The 26,081-nt window shown below is 48.1% G+C and overlaps 2 protein-coding genes across 17 annotated transcripts in view; one reads left to right on the top strand and one right to left on the bottom strand.

Moving 5' to 3' along the window:
* The window catches only part of CEP250 (centrosomal protein 250), a 51,303-nt gene extending 41,415 nt beyond the window's left edge, over nucleotides 1–9,888 (top strand). For 7 of the 8 annotated variants that reach the window (XM_053200033.1, XM_053200034.1, XM_053200031.1 and 4 more), the window contains 6 exons: nucleotides 31–2,640; nucleotides 5,113–5,205; nucleotides 5,412–5,571; nucleotides 6,397–6,479; nucleotides 7,448–7,510; nucleotides 9,364–9,888. In XM_053200033.1, the coding sequence (XP_053056008.1) occupies nucleotides 31–2,640; nucleotides 5,113–5,205; nucleotides 5,412–5,571; nucleotides 6,397–6,479; nucleotides 7,448–7,510; nucleotides 9,364–9,621 (3,267 nt within the window). In that variant the 3' untranslated portion in view covers nucleotides 9,622–9,888. Of the gene's footprint in view, nucleotides 1–30; nucleotides 2,641–5,112; nucleotides 5,206–5,398; nucleotides 5,572–6,396; nucleotides 6,480–7,447; nucleotides 7,511–9,363 lie in introns of those variants that run through there. The other variant, XM_053200038.1, reaches the window with a different exon arrangement.
* Nucleotides 9,889–10,842: 954 nt separating this feature from the next.
* CA3H20orf173 (chromosome A3 C20orf173 homolog) overlaps nucleotides 10,843–26,081 on the bottom strand; it is a 30,644-nt gene continuing 15,405 nt past the window's right edge. For 7 of the 9 annotated variants that reach the window (XR_008289123.1, XR_003423991.2, XR_003423990.2 and 4 more), the window contains 4 exons: nucleotides 23,009–23,234; nucleotides 18,117–18,311; nucleotides 17,697–17,816; nucleotides 10,843–12,178 (listed from right to left, as the gene is read on the bottom strand). The gene's annotated coding sequence lies outside the window, so the exon portion shown is untranslated. Of the gene's footprint in view, nucleotides 12,179–16,990; nucleotides 17,196–17,696; nucleotides 17,817–18,116; nucleotides 18,312–23,008; nucleotides 23,235–26,081 lie in introns of those variants that run through there. The other 2 variants (XR_008289126.1, XR_008289128.1) reach the window with 2 other exon arrangements.

Genomic DNA, 26,081 nt, shown 5'->3' with positions numbered 1-26,081 from the left:
TCTAAGGTGGTTTTGCATCTTGTTTTCTAGAATGAGCGAGAGCTACTTCAGGCAGCTAAGGAGAACCTGATGGCCCAGGTGGAAAGGCTGCAGGCATCTGTGGCAGAAGCCAGGGCTCAGGCCAGTGTTGCCGGGGCCCTGGAGGAGGACTTGAGAAATGCTCGTTCGGCCCTGAAACTCAAGAGTAAGGAAGCGGAGACCGAGCGTGAGCGAGCCCAGGCTCTGCAGGAGCAGGGTGAGCTGAAGGTGGCCCATGGCAAGGCTCTGCAGGAGAATTTAGCTATCCTGGCCCAGACCCTATCCAAAAGAGAAGGGGAGGTAGAGACTTTGCGGGGAAATATCCAGGAACTGGAGAAACAACGGGAAATGCAAAAGGCTGCCTTGGAAGTCCTATCTCTGGACCTGAAGAAGAGGAACCAAGAGGTAGATGTGCAACAAGAACAGATCCAGGAGCTGGAGAAGTGCAGGTCTGTTTTAGAGCATCTGCCCATGGCCGTCCAGGAGCAGGAACAGAAGCTGGCTGTGCAGAGGGAGCAGATCAAAGAGCTTGAGAAGGATCGAGAGACACAGAGGAACATCTTGGAGCATCAGCTTCTCGAACTTGAGAAGAAGGCCCAGGTGATCGAGTCCCAGAAGGGACAGATTCAGGATCTGAAGAAGCAGCTGGTTACACTGGAATGCCTGGCCCTGGAACTAGAAGAAAACCACCACAAAATGGAGTGCCAGCAAAAGGCAATCGAGGAGCTGGAGGACCAGAGGGAGGTGCAGAGGCTGGCTCTGACCCACCTTACACTGGACCTGGAGGAAAGGAGCCAGGAGCTGCAGGCACAGAGCAGCCAGATCCACGAGCTGGAGAGCCGCAGCACCCTTCTGGCCAGAGAGCTCCAGGACAAGGACCAGGAGCTGCAGTCCCAGCGAGAACAGATCGAGGAGCTGCAGAGGCAGAAGGAGCACCTGACTCAGGACCTCGAGAGGAGGGACCAGGACATGGTGCTGCAGAGAGAGAGGATTCAGGTCCTAGAGGATCAGAGGACGCTGCAGACCAAGATCCTAGAGGAGGACCTGGGACAGATCAAACTATCCTTGAGAGAGCGGGGCCGGGAGCTGGCCTCCCAGAGGCCACTGATGCAGGAGCGGGCAGAGGAAGGGAAGGGCCAGAGTAAAGCACAGCGCGGGAGCCTGGAGCACATGAAACTGATCCTGCGTGATAAGGAGAAGGAGGTGGAATGCCAGCAGGAACGTATCCAAGAACTGAAGGAGCACAAGGGCCATCTGGAGCAGCAGCTCCAGGGCCTACACAGGAAGGTGGGTGAGACCAGCCTCCTCCTGACCCAACGGGAGCAGGAGATCGTGGTCCTGCAGCGGCACCTGCAGGAAGCCAGGGAACAGGGGCAGCTGAAAGAGCAGTCACTTCAGGGTCACCTGGAAGAGACCCAGAGAGCCCTGGCTCAGAGGGACCAGGAGCTCGAGGCCCTGCAGCAGCAGCAGCAGCAGGCGCAGGGACAGGAGGAGAGCATGAAGGAAAAGGCAAGTACACTGCAGAGAGCCCTGGAGCAAGCGCACGCAGTACTGAAAGAGCGCCAGGGGGAGCTTGAGGACCACAAGGAGCATGTGCGAAGGCTCCGGGAAGAGCTGGTGGTGGAGGGACAGAGGGTGCAGGCCCTGGAGGAGGTGCTGGGGGACCTCAGGGCTGAGTCTCGGGAACAGGAGGAGGCTCTGCTGGCCCTCCGGCAGCAGTGTGCGGAGCGTGCGCAGGAGCACGAGGTGGAGATCCGGGGCCTGCAGGACAGCCTGCTGCAGGCAGAGGCCATGCTCAAAGAGCGGGGCCGGGAGCTGGAGGCCGTGCAAGCAGATGGCCGGTCCTCCCAGCATCGGGAAGAGACAGCCTGGGCCCGGGCTGAGGCTCTGCAGGAGGCCCTCAGTGAGGCTCAGGCTACCCTGCAGGAGAAGGAGCAGCGTCTCCTTGGCCAGGCAGAATTGAGCCGCAACCTGGAGGCCAGCACAGCCACCTTGCAGGCTGCCCTGGACTCCTGCCAGGCACAAGCCCGGCAGCTGGAGGAGGCCCTGAGAAGGCGGGAAGGGGAGATCCGGGACCGGGATCTCCGACATCAGGAGGCTGTGCAGCAGCTCCAGCGGGCACTTGCCCAGAGGGATGACGAGCTGAGTCATCAGAAGAGACAGGGGCAGCTGCTAGAGCAGTCTCTGGCCCAGAGGGACCGAGAAGATCAAGGGAAGCAAGGTGCAGGGCGGGAGAGAGAAGAGGAAGAGATGAGGGGCCTCCGGGAAAGCCTAAGGGAATTGCAGCTGACTCTAGCCCAAAAGGAAGAGGAGATTCTGGGGCTGAGGGAGGCCCAGCAAAGGAAGAATCTGGAGGACTCACCGCACAGCCACACAGCCTCCCCAGCGGAGGAGCCCTCTACACAATTTGATGCTTTAGGGCCCCGGCTTCAGCAAGAGCTGGAGCGACTCCAGGCAGCCCTGAGGCAGACAGAGGCCAGGGAGATTGAGTGGAGGGAGAAGGCCCAGGATTTGGCACTGTCCCTGGCCCAGAGCAAGGCTAGCGTCAGCAATCTGCAGGAAGTGGCCATGCTCCTACAAGCCTCTGTTCTGGAGCGGGACTCAGAACGCCAGAGGTTGCAGGTGAGTTCCTCCCCGGCAGTAACGGCCGGTCTGACTGAGCCCAGGGGGGCTGTCTGGCACCCTGGGCTTGTGGCACCTCAGGGTGCAAGAGACCTAAGTGGGATCCAGATTATCGTGCTGGTCTGGGGGGATATGGAGAGAATAAGCCACCCACAGTTCCTGCCCTGAGTCTAGAAGATAAGCAATTAGAATGCAATGTCTAGTTATATTTAGTGCCTCATTAGAGAAGTTTAGTATGCTCTGAGCACACTAGAGGGACACTCAGCCTTTCCCTAGTGGAAAGCTTTCCTGAAAGGCTTCCCAGTAAAAGTGGGGTTTAAGATTAGATCTGAAGGGACCAGTAAGGAATTAGCCAAGCACAGGTTGGGGGAGGAGCTTTTTGGGGAAGAAGAAAGAGGAAGGAGGGTGTGGAGTATCTGTGCAGGGACTTCAGGCTGACTGGGACACAGAGGGACAGTTGGCAACAGAAGACAAGGTGACAGGGGCCCCTCGTTCCACGCTTATAAGTTATGTTAAGGAGCTGGGTGACCAGCGGAACTTGGATGAAGTGTTTGGGGCAGATGAGGTATGTGTGTGTGTGTGTGTGTGTGTGTGTGTGTGTGTGTGTGTATAGGACACAATCCGATGTACAGTTCAGAGAATTGTTCAGGCTGCCATGTGGAGCAACAAATCTAAGGAGACCAATGAGGAGGCTGTCATCCAAGTCTGGAGACAGATGATGGCCTAAGATAGTAAGGGTGGATGGTGACATGAAGGTGGACCTAGGGGCTCATGGGACTTCTGGCAGTTGACTAAGAGACAGGGGAGTGAAGAATGGGCAGAAGGAAACCAAACCCCCAGGTCTCTGCTCAGAGGCAGGTTTCAGGGACGCTATGGAATGGCAGTGGAGTGAGGTGCCTGTGGGACATGCATGGGGTGATGTCCAGTGGGCAGGTCTGTAAAGTGATCTGAGGTTGAAGGATGAGACTGGAGACAGAGACTCAAGGTCCTCCACAGTTAAGGATAAGTGCACTAGTCTAGGTGGAATGTTGAGTGAGAGAAGTGGACCTTAGGGTATAGCATTCAACCTCAAGGTCAGGGGCCACGTCTTTGTCCCCTTCACACCCCCGGCACTGAGCACCAGCCCTGTACACAGTAGGCAGTCAGGAGAGCAAGGTTGACTTGGCCATAGAGAAGCATTATCTCTTTTGCCAAGAGCAACCCAGCCCATTTTTCCCGGGAAATTGACTCTACATCCTGGTGCCTTGACCGTGGCTGAGCCCCAGAGAACCCCACTCAGACACCCAACACTGCTGGAACTTGCCTTCTGGAAGCAATATGCAGAGAAGGGGATACATTTGTGAATTTTGGAGTCAAGTTCCTGGGTTTGCAATATAGTCCTGCAGTTTATGGGCTGTGTGACCCTAGATAAGTGCCTTCACTTCTCTGACTCATGGTTTTCTCTTCGATAAAATAGGGAATGACAGTAACCAGCCCTGTAGGGCCGTCTTGAGTATGAAGTGAGATAATACATAGAAAGTGCATAGGAAAGAAGCATTCACCATGTAGAATTCCTTTCCTATTTCTAGGAAAGGTGCTTAGCTGGGCAGGACGGTCACTAAGCAGTATTGTAGCTCAGGTCAGGCTCCCCCTGCACCCCACTCCAAACACTCAAGAACATTTCTTAGATGCTGCCCTTCATTGCAGTGCTACCATTTTTTTATTTTAAGCATTTTCCATGCCGGGCACTGTTACTCTCACTTCCTTCCACAACAACTCTGAGAACTAGGAATTGTTAGCTTCAGTTTATAGTTCAGAGAGGCTAAGCAACTTGTCCAAGGTCATATGGCCAGTCAGTGGCAGAACTAGCTCTAAGGAGTCTGACTCTAGAATGCAGCCTGTTTACTGCTAGGCTCTTCCTGTCTCCCAGACAATCTCCACCCACACACATACATTCATTTCCTCTTACCTGTCTCTCTTCTTGATCATTACCATTTGTGTGACATATGGCACCTAGAAAATATCTAGCACTGGAGTCACCATTTATCAAGAGGGATTTAATGCCAAAGGCTCAATCTATGCTTCGTGGAGCATATAGTCATTTTGACCCAAGTCAAATAGCCTCCACTCATCTTGACCCAAGTCACATAGCCAGTAAGTGGTGACATAATGCCCAGCTCTACTGAGTCCATGCTCTCGTGTCTACAACACCTCAGTGCTCCAAGTTGTTGCTTAGCTTGTGGGAGATCTCAGATGAGCCAGGTAAATTTTAGTCGTAGCCCACCATGTATCCTTGAAGAGACCCCTCTCTGCTTCTTTGCTTTGTCCATCTGTAAAATAAAGATTCTGCACTAGAATAGCTCAGAGTCTCCAGGAACAATAAGACTACAACCTGATGAGAAAATTAACTGGCTTTCATGAGGATGGAAGGTAGGGGTGGGTCTGGATATGAGGTTGCCATGGTGTAATTTGCTCCACGTCTTGATACCCCAGGATGAGTTGGAGCTCACCAGGCAGGCTCTAGAGAAGGAGCGACTCCTCAGCCCCAGCTCGACCAGCAGAGCAGAACGGGGGCCCAGAGAAGAGGTAGGTGTACAGCTGGAAGAGGTGAGCTGGAGGCCCAGTGGGAAGAAATGGCCAGGAGGAAGCTCCTTTACAGGGGGCTTGTCCCTCCCTCTTTTGGGAATTGGGTCCCTGAAGCTCAGACCTGTCAGATTGGTCCCTTTACCTGCTATCTATTCCCCATCTGTCTATGGGGCTGCCCAGGTGAGAGTCACAGGTCTCTCCTGCAGGTCCCTGGAGTGGAGGCTGAACCGAGTCCTGGGATGGAGGAGAAGCAGCTGTGGGGACAAAGGCTGGAACAACTCCAGCAAGCAGTGGCACAGCTAGAGATTGACCGGAGCAGGCTGCAGCGCCACAATGTCCAGCTGCGGGCCACCTTGGAGCAGGTAGGTCGTTTCTCCTGTCCTTAGCTCCCTCGTCTAGGGTCCGATGGGCAGGCATCTCCACTTCTTGTGTGGCCACCAGAGCCGAGTGGTAAACCCTAGCCCAAGGGCCACATTCGGCTTGCTGCCCACTGCTGAGAAGAAAGTTTCATGGGAACACCACAGTAGTGGAGTTGAATAGTTGTGACAGAGATCTAAAGGCCCACAAAGCCAAAACGCTACAGAAAATGTTTGCTAAGCCTACTCTGAAAGCCTGAGAGGCCAGCTCTACCTCCTCTGCCCCATCAACACATCTCTGCTCTCAGGGCTGCCCTGGCATGTGCTCTCCTCAACCCAGGAGCTTACCTTCTCGTGGTTGCTGTCCCTGTGCTCACACCCACCCCCACACCAGCTTTCTCTCGAAAAAGGCACTTCTGGGGCACCTGGGTGGCTCAGTTGGTTAAATGTCTCGCTCTGTTTTGTTTGTTTGTTTGTTTGTTTTTTGAGAGAGAGCACAAGTAGGGGAAGGGCAGAGAGAGAAGAGGGCTCTGCGCTGACAGCAGTGAGCCCGATGTGGGGCTCGAACTCATGAACCATGAAATCATGACCTGAGCCGAAGTTGGACACTCAACCCACTGAGCCACCCAAGGGCCCCAGGCATCTGACTCTTGATCTCAGCTCAGGTCATGATCTCAGGGTCGTGAGTTCAAGTCCTGAGTTGGTCTCCACTCTGGCAGAGGGCCTACTTAAAAAAAGAGAGAGAGAGAGAAAGAGAGAAAGAGAGAAAGGCAGTTCTGCTCCAGCCCCATAGCCAAGCCAAGCCCTGACTTCTCACCTGCATCTCGGCAGGTAGAGCGAGAGCGCAGGAGGCTGAAGAGGGACTCCATGCGTGCATTGCGGACGGGCATCCTGGAGGTCAGCGAAGCCACACAGCAGGTTTGCTTCTTTTTATTGAGTGCAGCCTCCAGAGGATCAGAAACAGCCGCCTGCAGAGCATATCTCAGTCTACCCTCGCAAGGGGAGACACCCACGTTAGCTGATCCAGGTAGCCCCTCCTGGCTTGGTTCTGGCCAGCCTAGCACAGCTCAGTGTGTCCCGGACCCAGGAAGGGGTGGGGATGGAGTCATGGCTGGCAGCCCTGCATTATCAGAAACTCAGTAAGCCTTCACTGATGTATAACCTTCCTGCTCCCAGACCAGGGTCTCAGGCTTACCCAGGAGTGGGGCTCATCGGGCTTCTGGTCGGAATCCCTGGCATATGGGTGACGGGTGATGCTGGCCAGACCCTGAGGTGCCTTGGAAGCTTGATAGCAACTTTGTGGGCCTCTTGGATCTCCTCTCTTGTAGTACTGAATTTACAAGATTAGGGTCCATGGTACTCACTTTTTCGGGTAAGGAATTGGGGGAAGACTCCCCAAACCAGCACTCTTTTAGCTGAGTTATGCTCATCAGTGAACAGCGCCGCAGCCTGTCAGGGAGAGACTGCTTCTGGTGGCTGAGCATCCCTCAGGCTCTCTGTCTCTCCCCCTTTATGAAAGCTTCCCAAAGGCAGGTACCCTGTCTTCCTTTCTGCATCCCTAGGTCACAGCCCAGGGCTAGCACAAACCAGATGTGTGGTGTACTTCTATAAACGAAAAGGTGACTCAAGCCAATGCCATTCAAGCCTTCTGGATGCTCAGCATCAGGTCTCCATGGGTGTCCATTAAGCTGGCTTGGGCCCTCCTGGGCTTCCTTGCCCCAGGGTCATGGTGCCACCTGGAGTCCAGTCTGGGTTCAGACACTTCTGAACTGGGACCATAGCCCTTGCCTTGGTCCCCAGGACTGGGATGAGCTGGCTGGGGTTGCCTACAGAACCCACAGGGTGGGAAGGCTTGTTCCAACAGGAATGGCATTTATCTTCCATAGGATGCAAGAGGAGGACAGAAGGGCACCTCAGATGCCAAACACATGGCTGAATTGCAGAAAGAGGTATGTTCTGGAAGGATCAGCTTTCTAAGTCCCCTTTCCCTCTGTTGCAGACAGGCAACAAGGCGTTAGTGTCTGCCGTGTGCTTGACCCTTTGTGCGCCTCCAGCAGGGAGAGGGGAAATGGTTTCTCCCTCACAGAACTTCAGTCTATGTGGAAGGCAAGAAGGGCCCAGTCCTGACTCAACCTCCCATCTGCTTAGGGCAAGAGTGGGAAAGGAAGCATGTTCCAGACCCCAGACTTCCAGGTTCCTCCTTAGGAAGGGAAAGGAGAAGGAAGAGGGCTGAGAGGCACACAGAAGATTCTAGGAGGAAAGACAAAAGCAAACAGAAGCATCCTGGCCTCCTGTGCCCTCAAATGCACCTTTGCAGGCAGAACTGTTGCCAGCACAGCAGGCAAAGTAGTCTGGGACCAGTGCCAAGATCCATACCTCAGCTCAAGCTGCCATGCTCAGGGAAACCAGTATTGAGTGACTTCTTGCCTCTTTGGCCTCACCTAGAGGTTCACCCTGTCTTTCAAGACCCAGGAGTAATAAGAACTGTGGAATTTTTATTTCTAACCCTCTTTCAGGAATTAATAGTCACTACTGGCAGAACCTATCTCTACAGCTAGACTTAGCTATCACTCTGAATTCAGACAAAGCAGTCCTGAGATGGAGCCCGGACTAGGGTGAGGCAAGGGAAGCACGTTGGGTGGAGAATTTAAGGAGGTGCTCACTATCAACCTGGAGTCCCTCATTAAATTTTGTACCCCAGGAGCCTCTCTGCCTCACCCTAGTCCTGGAACTGCCCTGAGCTCCTTGTAACCACTTCCTGGTAGTTTCAGTGTACTCAGAGAAATGGAAAGGTTAATAAAGCAGGGATTCTCATCCCTGGCTGCACATTAGAACCACCTGGGGAGCTTTGAAAAAAATGCTGATGCCCAGGCCTCACTGCAGTCTAATTAAGTGAGAATATTTTTTTTTAATTTTTTTTTAAGGTTTATTTATTTTGAGAGGCAGAGAGAGAGAGAGAGAGCATGAGCAGGGGAGGGGCAGAGAGAGAGATAGAGTGAGAATCCCAAGCAGGCTCTGCACTGTCAGCTAAGAGCCCCGCATGGGGCTTCAACTCACAAACTGCGAGATCATGACCTGAGCTGAAACCAAGAGTCGGATGCTTAACTGACTGAGCCACCCAGGTGCCCCAAGTCAGAGTATTTCTTAAAAGTTTCCAAAAGGGCACAGAAATACTTTCTGCAGTGATTAAAATATTTTGTATCTTGATCGGGATGGTGGTTATACATGCGTATGTACATTATGAAACTCATCAAAATTTACACTTAAAATCTGGGCATTTTATTACATATAAATGATCCCTCAATAAAGTTGATGAATAGTTTTGTTGTTGCTGTTGTTTTTAAAGTCCCTGTTTGAGCCTCCTGTGCAGCCACGGTTGAGAATCATTGGATTTTTCCATGATTCCCAGGGGCCCTTGCCCTAAACACTAAAGCCTGATCCTGAGATCTGTGTGTGGTAGTTGCTTCAAATGCGCTATCATGGGGGCACCTGGGTGGCTCAGTCGGTTAAGCGTCTGACATCAGCTCAGGTCACGATCTCGCGGTCCGTGAGTTCGAGCCCCGCGTCGGGCTCTGAGCTGATGGCTCGGGGCCTGGAGCCTGCTTCTGATTCTGTGTCTCCCTCTCTCTCTGCCCCTCCCCCGTTCATGCTCTGTCTCTCTCTGTCTCAAAAATAAATAAACGTTAATAAAAAAAATGCGCTGTCACAAAAGACACAGGAGCAGAGTGGGAAGGCGTGGGGCAGCCTCGAGGCACTTAATTACTCTTTCCCTCTCGATTTTCCTGCCCCCCCACCCCCGCAGGTGGCCCTGCTGCGCACCCAGCTGGCCTTGGAGCGGAAGCAGAGGCAGGACTACATCGCTCGCTCGACGCAGACGAGCCGTGAGCTGGCAGGCCTGCACCACAGCCTCTCCCACTCACTTCTGGCCGTGGCCCAGACCCCTGAGGCCACTGTCCTGGAGGCTGAGACCCGCAAGCTAGATGAGTCCCTGACTCAAAGTCTGACATCCCCAGGGCCGGTCCTGCTATGCCCCAGCCCTACCCAAGCCACCTCCAGGTAGCAGCCACAGCCAGGGCAGGATACGGACCAGCCAGGGAACACACACACAGATGGCTGCTATGGCCCAGGAAGAGGGAAGGAAGTCTGCAAGGCTGGAAACGAGGCAAGTTACACCTGCCTGTAGCCCACGGAGTCACCCTAGAGGAGTGCTTTGCTCTAGCCAAGGGACCTTTACTGCCTCTTGTCTAGAATGTATTATCCCAGCACTTCACCCAATCTTTCTCCTCCCCTCCAACAATAAACCCCAGGTCTCTGTGTTTGTTCTCTGCTGCTGTCTCCACTTGTGTCACTGGGTGGCAACAGCATGTCAGGGTTTCTGTTAAAGAAGAGTTTGCTGAAGATTCCGGTCAGATGGCATGAATTTGTCATCTGCCTGCATCCTGATAGAGAAGACTTACAGCAGATGCAACAAGTCAAAGCCCCTGTCCACAGGGAGCTGGAGTCCAATGGACAAGAACAGATGAGCACTCATCAATGAGTCACAGACAGTACTGTGTACTGACTAGAAGTACGTAGGAGACTGGGGACTGAGGCAAGAAGGCATGAGCTGGCCCTTGAAGGATGGAGGAGTTGGCATGCTGGTGAGATTGGTCGGCCTGTGGCAGAGTGTGCTGGGGCTGAGGTTGGGTGCGGAGGGAGGGAGATTATGGAGGGCCTTGGGATCCAGATTCGAACTCATGGATAATAAGGAACCATCATATGTTCTTGACTTAAAACCACTTCTGGGGCTTCAAAAACACTGAGCTGACCTTTGGCTAAAGTCAGTCTGTAGAGTTCAGACATTCCACGGAGCCTCATTCTCCTGCTCTGGGTGAATGCCCTTGGCATCCCTTCCTGGACACACCAGCTGGAACCAACTCTGGTCCTCTGCAGTCCAACCACGTGTCAAGCCAGTAAAGAGGATAGACTATGGCAGAATTTGTCACTAATAGACTCACCCTGGTGGAGGCACCCAGGACTGAACCCAGTTCACAGACTTAAGAGTTAACTGTTGGCAACTTCCTTGAAGCCTAAGAGAACAGCTTCTCTAAAAAAGCAGGGCATGGCCTTTCTCTGGCCCTTCAACTGATTTCCTTCTGGAATTCCTTTTCCTAAGCCTGAAGATGGAGCTAAGGCCAGTTAAGAATGCAGGGGTTTGAGGGCAGCACCACACTCCCCAACCTGTTTACTCAGGGCTCAGGCCCCATCTATTTCATCACATCACACAGTAGACAGGGTGCTGTTCACCACTGCTGAAGTTTTGTTCTAAAAATTCATGGCATGGGACTCAGCAACAGATAGTAAAAAGTTACAGCTTAGAGCTCCCCAGAATTGTATCTGGAGCCCCAGAGATGCTGGCCTGGACCCTGCCTCTACTCAGATTCCCTGTGGCTCAGAATCCTCACCTGGCCTTTCCTGTGCTAGGAGTTCTCAAGGACAAACAGGACTTCACTTGGTTCCTTACTTTTTGGTCCTTCACCTCTGGTTCTCTAGCTTAGAGAAGAGTGTGGATCTTCTAGGCAGGACCCAACCTTGCCTAAAGGCATCAGGCCAGACCTTCCTTTCCTTCTCCACCCCACATGCCACAGCGAATCTGGTGGTTGGGAAATGTCTCTGACCAGCACGGCCTCGTGGATGCACTTGAGGATGATGAAGTTGGTCACCAGAATCTGGGGGGAAAGGTCAGAGCTGAGGTCAAAGGCCTCCTTTCACAAAACTTTTCTCCTCTGTTCCAGCCTCTCCTTTGCTAGAGGCTGGTACAGAACAGAAAGTCTTGAGAGTCGAAGAGGACAAGAGCTGAGTCAGAGTCTGGGCAATGTTCCTAGGGAGTGCCTGGGTCTGCCGGGTGCGGCACCCCATTCTCTCAGTGAGCCTCCATAGTTTGCATGTTACGGCAACGATCACCAGAGCACAATTTAATTACCTTGACTCATATGCTTCCCTACACGGGACTAGTAGAAGCGTGAAGGCAGAAAAGCATGAAGTAGAGAAGGAAATACTGGTTGTAGGTTAGGGAGGTGGGGAGTATACAGTCACACACTGCAGAGTGACGACAAGATCAACATTTACACCAAAAAGCCAGGGCTGTCTGCTCCAGGCCTGGGGCCTCCACCCTCACACCACCTGGCAAAAGATGCCCTTTTCCACCTTGGCTCAAGACCACTACAGTCCACCCTATATCTGGTGGCTGCGACAACACCAGCAGTGTGTGGATATTCTCTCCAGGTCATGGGCATTCTCAGGTGCATTATGTGCAGGTAGATTCTGTTTGTTGCCTTTGTTGTTCTCTGGACCTAAAACTGGGGCCTGGTTCATTCTGCAGAGATAGGAAAGGAAGTCAGGAAGGCTTTGGGGCTCACAGGCTGGCACTGCTCACCACCCTCACCCTCTTGCCCCCACTGAGCACAGGTGGTGCTCCTCAGTGGATACTCCATATTGTGAAGACTTCAGATTCCCCGAGTTCCACGTTGCATAGCACAGGACTGGCATGGGTGGGTCTCAGGGCTTTGCTGTGGGGATCAGCTGAAAAGTTCCTCCTTGGCCAGCTGGAATGGGGTTAGGTCTCCTAGCATCAGTGCCTACAAAGAAGAGCACAGACCAGTTACCACTTCACCCCCATGTTCTAACACAGAGGAGGCTGGGCCCCATCAGAGTAGAGAAAGGAGTCAGGGAGGGGATACAGCCCAGAGCCCAGGAACTCTGGAAATCGTGGTCTCCAACTCCACAAGGAGCTTCGGGGCTCATCTGGAAGCGCTGGTCAAACTAGGCAGACACTGCTGGTGGAATCAGGCTATCCAGACGAGCAACCTCAGGGCCTCTGCAGCTCTGGGGCCAGCAGCAGAACTTCCAGAAGTACCTGTGGAGGGGGGGATACCTCACCTACAAAAGCAGCAAAGCAATCTGCAGCCTAAGACTTGGCATGCAGGCCTCATCTCAGCCCATGGAACAGGACCCTTTTCAGCCAGATGGTTGGTTAGTTGGTCTTAGGACAGATGACACCTTCAGCTGCCTGCCCCCCACCCCTGCAATACCTCACCTCCTCCCTCTGGCCCACTAAACACCTATTCACTCCCCAGGGCTGAGGATGGAGCAGCCGAGCTCTGTGCAAACACTAGGCCCTGCAGAGCGGGGGCAGTGGTGTGCGGAGGCAGGGAGCAGAAAGAAGCAGGGGCTGTCGGTGTGCTGCAAGCAGTGATCCCTCAGGCGCAGTGGGGAAGACATGCAGACTCGGCTCTGCTCACCACACTTAGAAAGTAGGCAAGGGAGGAGGAAGTCCAAGAACATGGGGTCTCAACTTGGGGCCCTAGAATTTACTCCCTCTACCCTGCTGAGACCAGGGGTTGTCCAGACCCCGATGGAGGTGAGGATGAGAAGAGAGGCTCCTCCAGAGAAGGTAGGGCTGTGCTCCCACTTCATTTACATCAGTCACCTGTCACAGTATGCACATTTTGACCTCTTTTCTCTTGGTCCTTTGTTAACCAATGCTACTAGCTCTTTATAGCCTCCATAGGCCCTGAAACCGGACACAGGTGGGATGGCTTGGAGGTAAAAAGGTGAATGGGTCAGTGATCAGAAGAGAAATGTGCCTCTCTACTAGGGCTGTGCAATGTGCTCCTCAGAGTGGGTGCTCTCTGTTCCCAGCACATGGCCATGTGTATGGACGCAGGGAGGGAGAGAAGAATAAGCATTCAAATCTGGTTCTTTTTAATGACGGCAAGTCCTTGAGGTGAGGGAATCTGGGAAGGCTTATACCAGTGCCTGATAATCCACACATCTCTCCTGGACTTCCTATCTTAGTTTCCTGTCATGTCTCCTAGATCTGAAGATTCCAGCCCTACCAGTCAGATCCAAGGGTCTAAGGCTTGTTGCTGGCCAAGAATAGCCTCACATTCGAGCTGGCCAATTCCCTTGCCTTCTGCTGTTGCATTGTGGCTCGACATGTCAGGCTGCAGCCTTTAGAAGTAACTGCCTTCCCTGTATAAGGGCCCACCTCTTGTCTGCCCAACTCCAGATACAGAAACCTTACGGATAAAATGGCTGGTTGCTGCCCCTTGCCCTGAATCCAACTGTCCATTCACTTGGAAATACTCATTAAACCTGTGTGTCACAAAGCACCGTAAAGAGGAGCTCTTCTCCAGGGGGGACAGAGTCTGCACCTAGACAAACACTTGCAGAATGACCTGGATGTCCAGAAGAGACTCACTGGCCACTCAAATGAAGCCAGAGGAAGTGTCACAGAATATCCTGGAGGCAGAGAGGCCTGGAGAGCCTTTTCAAAGTGTTTTTAAGCTGATCGGATAGATACACTGCGTTTATGGGGTCCAGAGGTGTGCCTGTGGGTCCCAAGAGCGATGGCAGGCTCTTGGAGCTATACCAGCTAGCCTGTTCAGTTTAGATCTTTCCTACTAGAGCTGAAGCATCAGCCACAGGTGAACTTGATGTTCAGCCCACAAGCCTAAAACCCACCATTAAGGCCTCATTCTTTTCCCGTGGGGCAGTGCATAGGACGAATGGCTGGCTGACGCAGACACCAAACACTGGGAAAAGTAGGAAGCTATAGTCACAGACTTCAGCACCACATAGCCCTGGCGGCCTCCATCACAGCTCCATAGTCACCTGCTAAGCCCTACAGGGTGCTCCACTAGAGGCTGAGTGGAGGGAGGGGAGAGGCAACATTTAGTGTATCCTGTGGCCTCCTGGAGGAGAAGGGGTTGATGCTCAATGGGGTTCTTCATGCCAGCCCAGTATCAGGACCCCACCACACAAGTCACATTGTGAATTCCTGCATGGAGGCCTTGTGGGTAACCGCCTTCACCTTGGCATTCACCTCAGGGTCCAGCTGGTAAGGGTGGGCTTGGCAATCAAGCATAATGGGGACAGGAATAAAGAGTGAGAATATGTGCCAAGACTAATGTGGCGCATCTCTCAGAGATGGACGCCATCTATGGCCAGTGTCGGGTTGTTAAGCATAAGGCAGAAAAGGTAAAGGAAAAGACTTTGGCCCCTCTTTTTTAAAAAAAAATTTTTTTCTAATGTTTATTTTTGAGAGAGAGAACAAGCTGGGGAGAGGCAGAGAGAGAGAAGAAGCCAGGATCTGAAGCAGGCTCTGCACTGTCGGCACAGAGCCCGATGCAGAGCTCAAACCCACAAACTGTGAGATCATGACCTGAACCCAAGTTGAACACTTGACTGACTGCGCCACCCAGGTGTCCCTTTTTGACCCCTCTTGAGGAAAGAATCTACAGGAAAACTTTTTGATGTGGTTAAAAGTAAATTTCTATCTAACCAAACTTTTTTTCTTTTATTTAAAATGAATCCAATGCATGTACATGGTTATAAAATGAAGTAGAAAAGAAGGTAGCAGTTTCCCATCCAGTTCTTTTCCAACCTCTCTCCAGGGGCAACCAATTTTTTAAGACTCTATTTATAGGGTGCCTGGGTGGCTCAGCCAGATGAGCATCTGACTCTTGATTTTGGCTCAGGTCATGATCCCAGGGTCACAGGATCAAGCCCACATCGGGCTCCATGGTGAGCTTGGAGCCTGCTTGAGATTCTCTCTCTTTCTCCCTCTGCCCCTCTCCCAAACACTCTCTCACTCTCTCTCTAAAATAAAAAAATTTTAAAGACTCTATTTTTACACTTGATCTCATCCAAAAGGCTGAGAAGCGATAAAGACTCTATTTTTAGAGTGGGCAACTTTATTCCTCTAAATACCTGTAATATGTTTTATGATGTCATAATAGGTCCAGTATCCAGAATAACATGGTAATAGGTAGTAGCACTGCTCACACCTTTGGGGATTCTTGGGCTCTGGCTCCAAACTAGACATCCCATACACCTCAGTGCCCTTGGGGAGGTGGGTACGTGTGCTCTTGGCTGTATGAGGGATATTTGCATTATTTTAGTGTGTGTATGTGCTTTGAGGGCAGCCAAGGAGGTAGAACATAGTGGATATTTGCTTTGTATACCCAGCAACCAAACACCCTCATTAGCGGAGGCTATTTGGTTACCCTGAACTACTGTTTCTATAAAAACAGCAGGATAAATGCTCCCTCTCCCCCAGTTGATAGTTTCCTGTAACAAATTGTTTTCATTTCTGAGTATCATTATGGACTCAAGGATTCTTTGTATATTCACTGTGATTCCATCATGACAATGGCTGTTTTTAATGTTGAAATCTTCCCAACTATGATGTCTAGATTTTCCTGGTACTTTTCCTCTACAGATCTGGAATCGTTTCATGGGAAAGAAGTATTTAGAAAACAAAATCTGAGTTCCAGGATTGATCATTTCTATGGATATGTTATGGCTTTTAGACCATTCAGATAACAGAGCAGAAAATGTATTTGGAAAATCGTGAGTTTATGGTGATGTGGGTTGCACAGCAATGTGAATGTACTTAACGCCACTGAACTATACACTTTAGAATGGTTAAAATGTAAATCTTACGTATATTTTGCCACAATAAAAAATAATTTGAAAATTGAGTTTATAATATTTCGTTTGAATTTAATGTCACAGAGTTTTTACTATACCTGTTTGACTTTGTATTTGGTTCCTAATAATATTAATATAATTACTTATTTACTTTATTCCATGATACCCATTATATAGTTTCAAAAATAATACTAATATTATAATAAATCTGCTAAGTGAAGTGAAAATTTTTTTCAATGCTTTTGGGAGAGAGAGAGACAGAGCACGAGTGGGGGAGGAGCAGAGAGAGAGGGAGACACAGAATCTGAAGCGGCTCCAGGCTCTGAGTTGTCAGTACAGAGCCCGACATGGGGCTCGAACTCACCAGCCATGAGATCATGACCTAAGCTGAAGTTGGACACCCAACCGACTGAGCCACCCAGGTGCCCCTCTAAGTGAAGTTTAAATTTTCTTTATAGTTCTTTTTGTCTACAGAATATATCCTGTAAAGGATACATAGTGTATTGAGTTCCAAAGGAACTTGAAATAATTCTTTTCCCTGGTGCTTATATTACCAATCTGATAGGCAGTTAGGTCCATTTGATTTGTTCTCAACTTTAGGGTTTGCTTTTTCCTCTTTTTCATTTGATTATATTTTTTGGTTATACACACACACACACATATACACATATAATGTGACATATGTATATAAATGTCATATGGGGACATGTTTGCTGTATATATATATGTATGTACATATATATGTATATATATATACACACACACACATATATATACACACACACACATATAATGTGACATATGCGTATAAATGTCATATGGGGACATATTTGCTGTTAGAATGCAGCCTTTAATACCACCAGGAATCCATTGGGAGGAATAAGCTACAGTTTTATTTAGCAGCAGGGTGATTTATATCCAGGGTCACCTGAAACCCTAGTCCCTCTCTACCTGTCAGCCTCCTGGGGCTTCCAATGGGCTGAACAGGCTGGAAAACATCTCAGTTGTAGACAACAACTTTCCCCTCACACTCCAGCTTAAAGATGACCTTTCGCTCTTCTTTGAAACTGTGCATGTTACTCTTGAGCCAATATTTATCATCCCAGTAATGGGACAACCTCATGAGCTTTGTCTGTCCCAAAAACCAAATAAGGATACCTGGGAAATAGGATAAGACAGGAGAGGGGCACAGAGTCACAGGCTGGATCCTGTCCTGCCTCCATGCCCACCAATCATCCTTTAGCAAATATTCATTTAACATCTAGTGTGATAGCCTTCCTTTTGGACCTCGGAGGAGAACAGAGCTCACCTTCTCCAGGGAAGACACACTCTGAACACACAGTATGACCCCGGAGCCCAGTAAAGAGAGTGTCAATGAGTTGTTCCTGATTATATTGGAGGAAAAGAGGATTCCCCAGGGAAACAAGAGAAGGGCATTCCAGGCAGAGGCAGCAGTGTGTGAGAAGGCAGGAGGGGTCTAGTGTGTTTGGGGAATGCCAAGAAGCACAGTGTGTGTTTAGGGAGAGAAGGTAGTGGTGGTTAGATCATGAAGGGTCTTAAAAGCCAGGCAAAGAACTTTAGACTCAACCTGAAGTCCCTGGGAAAATGGACATTTTTGGCAGAAGGATGAAGGTCAGTGAGTTGAAGAAGTTGTCTTACCTGGTCACATGTGTGCAGGGCATACAACAAACCCACGAACCCCAAGGATGGAAACCAACTGTGTTTCCCCAGCCAACAATGATGGACATACTGGAGAAAGTTGAGGCTGATCACCAAAACCTAGAGAATATAAGGGAGAGTGCTGACCTGAAGGGCATCCAGTGGCTGCCCACAGCCACATCATCCTGCTCCTCCCCCTTTACCCGCCTGGATCCCTCACCTTGTCTTCGCTCTTGTTACTTCCACTGGGGACCTGGACGATCTGAAATCTAAAAAGGGATTGGGATGTGGGAATTTTAGAGTCATTTGACACAGAAGCCCCCAAGCTTAGGTAAGCCTTGAGGGTGCCCCAAAATTCAGCAAGGGTCCCTCTGGAGTCCCCACTGTCACCCTCTGCAATGGCTCCACTCACTGCCATACCCAGGGTTTACTGGGCTTCTGAAGCTCTGTTCCCGCAGCACTTCCATAAACCACTTTAGACCAGATGAATTCAGAGGAAGCAGCAGCAGTGGGGTGCCAGGATCCTGTGTGCTAGCCATCTCAGGGTACATAATGCACATGGTGGTTTTGTTCCCCACATCCATCTCAAAGCCTTGGACAGGGGCCTGGTTCATCCTAGAAAGGAGAGCAGAGTGGAGATTTGGGGGAAGAAGGGGATTTGGTCTGACTTTCCTGGTCTCCACCTCCTACTCTGCACCCACCTGAGGACCATGCCATGTTGGTTAATCCTAAATCCATGGCCAGAGCCCCGTAGGAACCTTGAGTTTCCAACCACTGCACAGGTCCGGCAGCTGGGCCCTGCATAGCCCTATGCATGTCTGGGAGACTTTTCTACTGGCTGCTGGTCCTGATCCTCAAACTCTTTCTTTGACTTGACACCCTGAAGTTCAGAAAAGCATAGGAGGGAGGAATAGGGGCTCATCTCAGACTCACTATCTTTGGAAGAAGATTAGAGCTTGGGACCGTGAACGGAAAGATGGGCAGAGCATGGTGTTGGGAGCAGGGACTGGACAGAGACCAAGACTGTGTACTGACCAACCACAATATCAGAGCATCAGAGGACATGGGCTCTTTTGACTTCTGCACAGGCTCAATGGCCCTTTCGAAGCATTCATCAAACCAGTCAGATCCTCCAGGTGTGTGGAGGCAGGCAGGGTACTCGAAGATCTCAGATGAACACATACACTTTCTGAAAGATCTGAAGCATTGGCAGGATTCTGGCCTTGACTGTATTCTGGCCTTTTCATGGAGGTCATTCTGGCTGAATTCCTGGCTCAGGAAGGAGGCTATCAGACACAATGTAAGCATACAGGCAGCTACCAGACTCCACTTCAAGTATCGAACCCTCATCTCTGGCATCCACGATGGTGCCCCAGCAGATAGTAGTTCAGCTCTGACACCTGGTACTGGGAAGGAGGAGGGGCTGGGGCCAACAGACCAGTGCCCCCTGTCCTGATGGCTTCCATTCCTACCCTAACCCTTCATACCACATCTCAGTCCCAACACCTCACCTCTTGCTTCCTCAGCCACCTGCTAAATGCTAAAAGGAAATCTGCTAAGGCCTGGGGTGGAGGTTGAGAAGAAGGGAGAGGTGACACCTGTGTTCTGTGGTCTCCCAGAGGAGATTGATACCCAGTGAGGTCTTTCATGCCAGTCCAGTTATAACAGGGACCTCATCACAGACACCACATTGTGACCTCCACTATGAAGGCTTATTGGCAAGTCCCCCTTCTTCACTTTGGCATTCAGCCCAGAGCCCAGCTGACAAGGGAGGCTTGGAAGTCAAGTGTCAAGGGAACAAGAGGGTGAGGAGGGAATGGGTATGTGCCAAGTCTGATGTAGACGAGCAGGAGACAGAGAAGGGAAAGGAAGGGCCATTTGGAACCATCTGGGTCAGAGAAAATTTATCATATTGACAAATTCATGATAGATGAATACTTGGTCTATTTAACCCTTTTTTTTTTTTAATTTTTTATTTTTTTATTTTCTATTTTTTTTTCAACGTTTATTTATTTTTGGGACAGAGAGAGACAGAGCATGAACGGGGGAGGGAGACACAGAATCGGAAACAGGCTCCAGGCTCTGAGCCATCAGCCCAGAGCCTGATGCGGGGCTGGAACTCACGGACCGCGAGATCGTGACCTGGCTGAAGTCGGACGCTTAACCGACTGCGCCACCCAGGCGCCCCAACCCTTTTTTTTTTTTTTAAACTTTTTGATGTTTATTTATTTTTGAGAGAGAGAGAACGAGTTGGGGAAGGGCAGAGGGAGAGAGAGACACAGAATCTAAAGCAGGCTCCAGGCTCTGAGCTGTCAGCACAGAGCCCGACGCGGAGCTCAAATTCACGAACAGTGAGATCATGACCTGAACCGAAGTCAGGTGCTTAACCGACTGAGCCACCCAGGTGCCCCTGGTCTCTTCTACTCTTAAAACCTCTCAAGCATTGAATTCATTTTCTTTTTGACAATTATCACCAAGTGCCCCTGGTCTCTTCTACTCTTAAAACCTCTCAAGCATTGAATTCATTTTCTTTTTGACAATTATCACCAAGGTAAATACCCGCAAATTATTTTTTCTTTTCTTTTTTTTTTTTCCAACGTTTTTTATTTATTTTTGGGACAGAGAGAGACAGAGCATGAACGGGGGAGGGGCAGAGAGAGAGGGAGTCACAGAATCGGAAACAGGCTCCAGGCTCTGAGCCATCAGCCCAGAGCCCGACGCGGGGCTCGAACCCACGGACCGTGAGATCGTGACCTGGCTGAAGTCGGAGGCTTAACCGACTGCGCCACCCAGGCGCCCCAATTTTTTCAAAACAAAACCAAAACAAATCACATTGTCCACAAAGGCTTTTAACATGAAGCAACTGCCCTCATTCCTCTTTACCTGAGGCCTCTCCTCAGAGGCGTCCTCTTTTTTTTTTAATTTTTTTTAATGTTTTATTTATTTTTGAGACAGAGAGAGATAGAGCGTAAGCAGGGGAGGGGCAGAGAGAAAGTGAGACACAGAATCCAAAGCAGGCTCCAGGGTCTGAGCTGTCAGCACAGAGCCGGATGCAGGGCTCGAACTCTAACTCACAGACAGTGAGATCATGACCTGAGCTGAAGTTGGACGTTTAACCGACTGAGCCACTCAGGCGCCCCAGAGACATCCTCTTCTGTTCTTCAACATTTGCTTCCGTATTTCTAAATGATTAAAAAAAAAAAAAAATTGGGGGAGGGCACCTGGGTGGTTCAGTCGGTTGAGTGTCTGACTTCGACTCAGGTCATGATCTCAAGGTTTGTGAGTTCGAGCCCTGTGTCGGTCTCTGTGCTGTCAGCTCAGAGCCTGGAGCCTGCTTCGGATTCTGTGTCTCCTCCTCTCTCTGCCCCTCCCCCACTTGTGATCTGTCTCTCTCTGTCTCTCAAAAATAAATAAATGTAAAAAAAACCGATATGCTCATACCACTGTATCATGATACTATGTGTACTCTACCCGCTATAAGCATCATATCATTATGTTTAGTAGTACCCTCTTGGTTACTTTGTAATTTTATATAATGGACCCTAACATCTATTTCTCATTCTGTAGCTACAAGACCAGATTTCTTGAATCCCTTCTCTCTGAGAATGTTGTGCCATACACTTCTATTTGTCAATTATCTTCCCTTTACACATCTCAACATTGGTATTTTGAACTTCTACATCAAGGATAATATTTACATCCTGTTGTGTCATTAAGCTTCATGTGCTTTGTCTCTAGCGGTGCTATCCCAAAGAAATATGTGAACCAATATTTAATGTCTAAATATTGTCATTTCAACATGTATGCAATATAAAAATATTATTGAGATATTTTGCATTCTCCTTGCTTGAAACTTAAGTCTCCTTTTTTAAAAAATATATTTATTTTTGGGAGAGTGCAAGCGGGGCAAGAGGCAGAGTGAGGGGGACAGAGAATCCCAAGCAGGCTCTGCACTGACTGACAGCAGCGAGCCCGAAGTGAGGCTTGAATTCGTGAACTGCAAGATCATGACCTGATCTGAAGTTGGACACTCAACCGACTGAGCCACCCAAGCACTCTGAAACAAAGTCTTCTAAATCCAAATTGTATTTTACACTCACGATATATCTAAATTTGAGTACTCAGTTTTCATCAAATACATGATCTATACATTTTATAAAATTTGATAATATAAAAAGTAGATTTACATATCCAAGTTATAACCAGTATACTTAAAGGTTTTCCAATAACTGAATTGTGTTCACTTTTAAATTCAGACTAATGAAAATTTTTATTTCTTACTTGCACTAGCTACATTTCACATGCTCATCCACCATATTGGATGGCAGAGAACTATAGTCCATAACTATATAGAACTATATAGTCCATAACTATAGATTCTAAAAGTCCAAATTCTATTATCATGTTCACATTATTGTGACTAGACAAATATTGTTTCCTATAGAGTCTAGTAGTGAACTAGGACTACTTTCCTTTTACTGTTCATTATAATTTCCTAAGAAAGGCTATATAGAAGATAAACGTTTTGAATCCTTGCATGTCTAGAAAAGCCATTATTCTGCTTACAGTGGGTAGAATTGTGTCCCTGAAAAAAATATGTTCAGGTCCTGGCCCCTGGTACCTGTAAATGTGACCTTATTTGGAAATAGGGTATTTGCAAATGTAATTGAGCTAGAAAAAAATTCATGCTGGATTAGGATTGGCCTTAATCCAATGACTGGTGTCCTTATAAAATGAGGAAAATTTGGGAACCAAAGACACAGGGGAGAGTTCCATAGAACAGATTCCCCCTCAGAACCTCCAGAAGGGACCAACCTGAATTTTGGACTTCTAGCTTCCAGAACTATGAGAGAATATAAATTTCTGTTGTTTTAAGCTACCTAGGGGTGCCTGGGGTGGCTCAGTCGGTTAGGCATCCGACTTTAGCTCAGGTCACGAACTCACTGTGAGTTCAAGCCCCATATAAGGCTCTGCATTGACAACTTGGAGCCTACTTGGGATTCTTTCTCTTCCCTCTCTCTACCCCTCCCCTGATTAAGCTCACACATGCTCTCTCTCTCTCTCTCAAAATTAATTAATTAAAATAAAATAAAATAAAGGATAAAAGAGAGGATTCGTGGAGACCTAGGTGGCTCAGTCAATTAGGCATCAAGTCTTGGTTTCGGTTCAGGTCATGATCTTGCTGTTCGTGAGTTCAAGCCCCACACTGGGCTCAGTGCAGAGCCTACTTGGGATTCTCTCTCTCTCTCTCTTTCTCTCTTTCTTCCCCCCTACCTCTTAAAATAAATAAATGAACTTAAAAACAAAGTTACCTATTTTGTGCTAATTTGTTATGGGAGCCATGGAGACCACAATGTCCTTAGGCTTGATTGATAGTTTGGCTGGGTGTAAAAGATCCTAGGTTGCAAAAGTAGCTCCAGAGCCTGATGGCATATTCCATCATCTTCCAGACTCCAGTGCTGTTGGCAGAAGTGTGATGTTTGATCCTTGTTATCTGTGTTAGTTGGAATTCTTGGTCTCAGAAACAGAAACAAACTGCTAAAAATTTAAGCAGAAAAACAACTCATTGGTTAAACATCTAACAGTTTACAGAATAGTTATGAAATCTAGAGAATCAGTCTGAGGCAAGACATAGCCAAAGACGACCCCAGGAATGACCCAACCTGGAATGTCACAACTATTGCCACCACAACCAGATTCTCGATGCTGTGGGACACTATAGTAGTTTCAACATGGCGACAAATTCTTTTCAGGTCTTTCCATGAGGAAGAGGAATCCATTTCTCCATTTCTTGAACCTGAGGTCATGTTATGACTTCATCTAACTAATACCATGCTGCAGAAGTGACATTGTGTGACTTCATAGCCTCAGCCTTAACAGGCCTTGCATCTCCTAATCTCATTCTCTGGTAATGCCTCCACCAAGAAGTCCAGGATCAAAAATTAGGTTGAGAGGGAAGCCCAGCAACCTAGCAATCCCAGCCATCCTGGCTAGGGCACAGACATGCAAGTGAGGCCATCGGAGACCATGCAGCCTCAACCAAACCACAAGCTATCAGCACCTGCATAAGGGACCACTAGAAAAACTGCCCTATTGATCCATATCATTGCAATAAATAATTATTGTTGTTTTAAGTCACTACATCTTCAGGGAAGTTTCCTATGAAATAATACATAATGGATACAGACATTCTGCCCAGTTCAGACTAGCTATAGAGAATAATCTCTTACTCTGCACTTTCACATCATGACATCAAGTTTCAAAGTTCATGAAAGAACCATATGATTGAACACACGTAGGTCACATGCCCATGCTCTCACTTCGATGAGGCAGGAAGGGGAACTACAGGACCCATTTTGCATTCATTAGTGGGAGGAAGAACCCTGACTCCACTTATCTTGGGTTAGTCTCCAGTAGAAAGAGGCATTGTTTCTCTCTCTCTCATCATAGTGTGTGTTGGAATAGCTATCCTTCTGCCTCTAATTTTTTCTCCCCTCTTTTTGTTGATAGTATGACAAGAGTACTTTTCTGTCATGGATAGCAAGTTACAAATGGCTAAACAGAAATTTATTTCTTATTCATACAAATTCAAAATAGATAGGAATAGGGTAGTGCCTCTATTTCATGAAGTATCCAGGCACTCAATAAAACAGTAACCAAGTCTCCATCATCTTCAACACAGTGATTCTGAGATTTTCATGGGCATCCACACACAGCTGGGTGTTAGGAGAAGAGGAAGAAAATGGTAAGTGGAAGGGAGACTATTTAGACCAGGCACAGAAGTAGCACACAAGATATATGTATGCATACACTGAACAGAAATCAATTACATTGCCATACTAAGTACAAGACAACAGGGAAAACATAGTCTTGTGTTTTCTTGGGAATAACAGATGAGTTTGCTTAACATCAAGCCTGTCTCTGCTGCATTACTATCTCTGTTTCCACATTCACCTTACTGTATGTCTACTCTCAGCATCAGTTCTTGTTCAGAATACCAGATCAAACTTGCTAGCTGGTGACTTCTGAGTGTTTCTCCAAGATTTATTTGTTTTTTAACCTCCAGTTGAATTAGTTTCACCAAATTTAAGGTTTTTATTTTTTTTTTTTAAGGCCCCAGCACAGGGGCCTGATGTGCGTCCTGACACAGGTCCCGATGCAGGGCCCAAACTCATGACCCTGAGATCAAGACCTGAGCAGACATCAAGAGTCAGGTGCCTAACTGAATGAACCACCCAGGAGCCCTCAAATTTAAGCTTTCGACACGTGAGGATATTGTTACATTTTTCTGAAAAATTAACCATTCTAAGGGTTGTTTTTTTCAGTCTCTGCCTGATTTTCCTTCAAAAACATTAGGCTGCTTTTTAAAATCTTAATGCTTATCTGTAAGATTAAAACTACTTTGAGGGTGCCCTGCTGGCTCAGTCAGTGGAGCATGTGACTCGATCTTGGGGGTGTGAGTTCAAGTCCTACATTGCGTGTAGAGATTAGTTAAAAAATTTAAAAATCTATAAAAAGACCCTACTCTGTATATGAATATATTCTGCTTTTTATCTCAATGAAATTTTTTCTATTTCATCTTTTTCCAGTTTCATTGATATAATTGTCATATAACGTTGTATTAGCTTAAGGTATTCAACAAAATGATTTAATATGTTTATATTGTGAAATAGTTGCCACAATAAGTTTAGTTAACATCCATCACCTCACATAGTTAGAATTTTTTTTTCTTGGGATGAAGACTTTCAAGATCTACTTTCTTAGATTCAAATATACAATATCATACTGTTAACTATAGTTACCATGTTGTACATTACATCCCCAGAATTTATAACTGGAAGTTTGTGCCTTTTGACCACCTTTACCCATTTCCCCCACCCCCATCACTCACTTCTGATAACCACCAATCTGCTCTCTATTTCTATGAGTTTGGTGTTTTTAGTCTCCACGTATAAGTGAGATCATGCGATATTTATCTTTCTCTGTCTGAATTATTTCACTTAGGATAATGCCCTCAAAGTCTATCCATGTTGTTGCAAATGGCAGGATTTCCTTCTTTTGTGGCTAAATTTTAGATAGATAGTTAGATATAGTTAGATAGATATAGTTAGATATAGATATACAGATATACAGATATGTACAGATATACATATATATATGTTATATATATATGATATATATAATATATATATATCATATATATATATAATATTTTCTTTATTCATCCATTGATGGACTCTTAGGTTGTCTCAATGTCTTGGCAATTGTAAATAATGCTGCAGTAAATGTGGAGGTGCAGATATCTCTTTGAGGTCCTGTTTTTCCTCTGGATATATACCCATAGTGGAATTTCTAGATTATAAGGTAGTTCTATTTTCAACTTTT

Source organism: Acinonyx jubatus, chromosome A3 (genome assembly GCF_027475565.1).
Source record: "Acinonyx jubatus isolate Ajub_Pintada_27869175 chromosome A3, VMU_Ajub_asm_v1.0, whole genome shotgun sequence".
In the NCBI taxonomy this organism is placed as follows: domain Eukaryota; kingdom Metazoa; phylum Chordata; class Mammalia; order Carnivora; family Felidae; genus Acinonyx; species Acinonyx jubatus.
The sequence above is the reverse complement of the archived record's forward strand: the minus strand, read 5'-3'. Positions and strand labels throughout refer to the sequence as shown.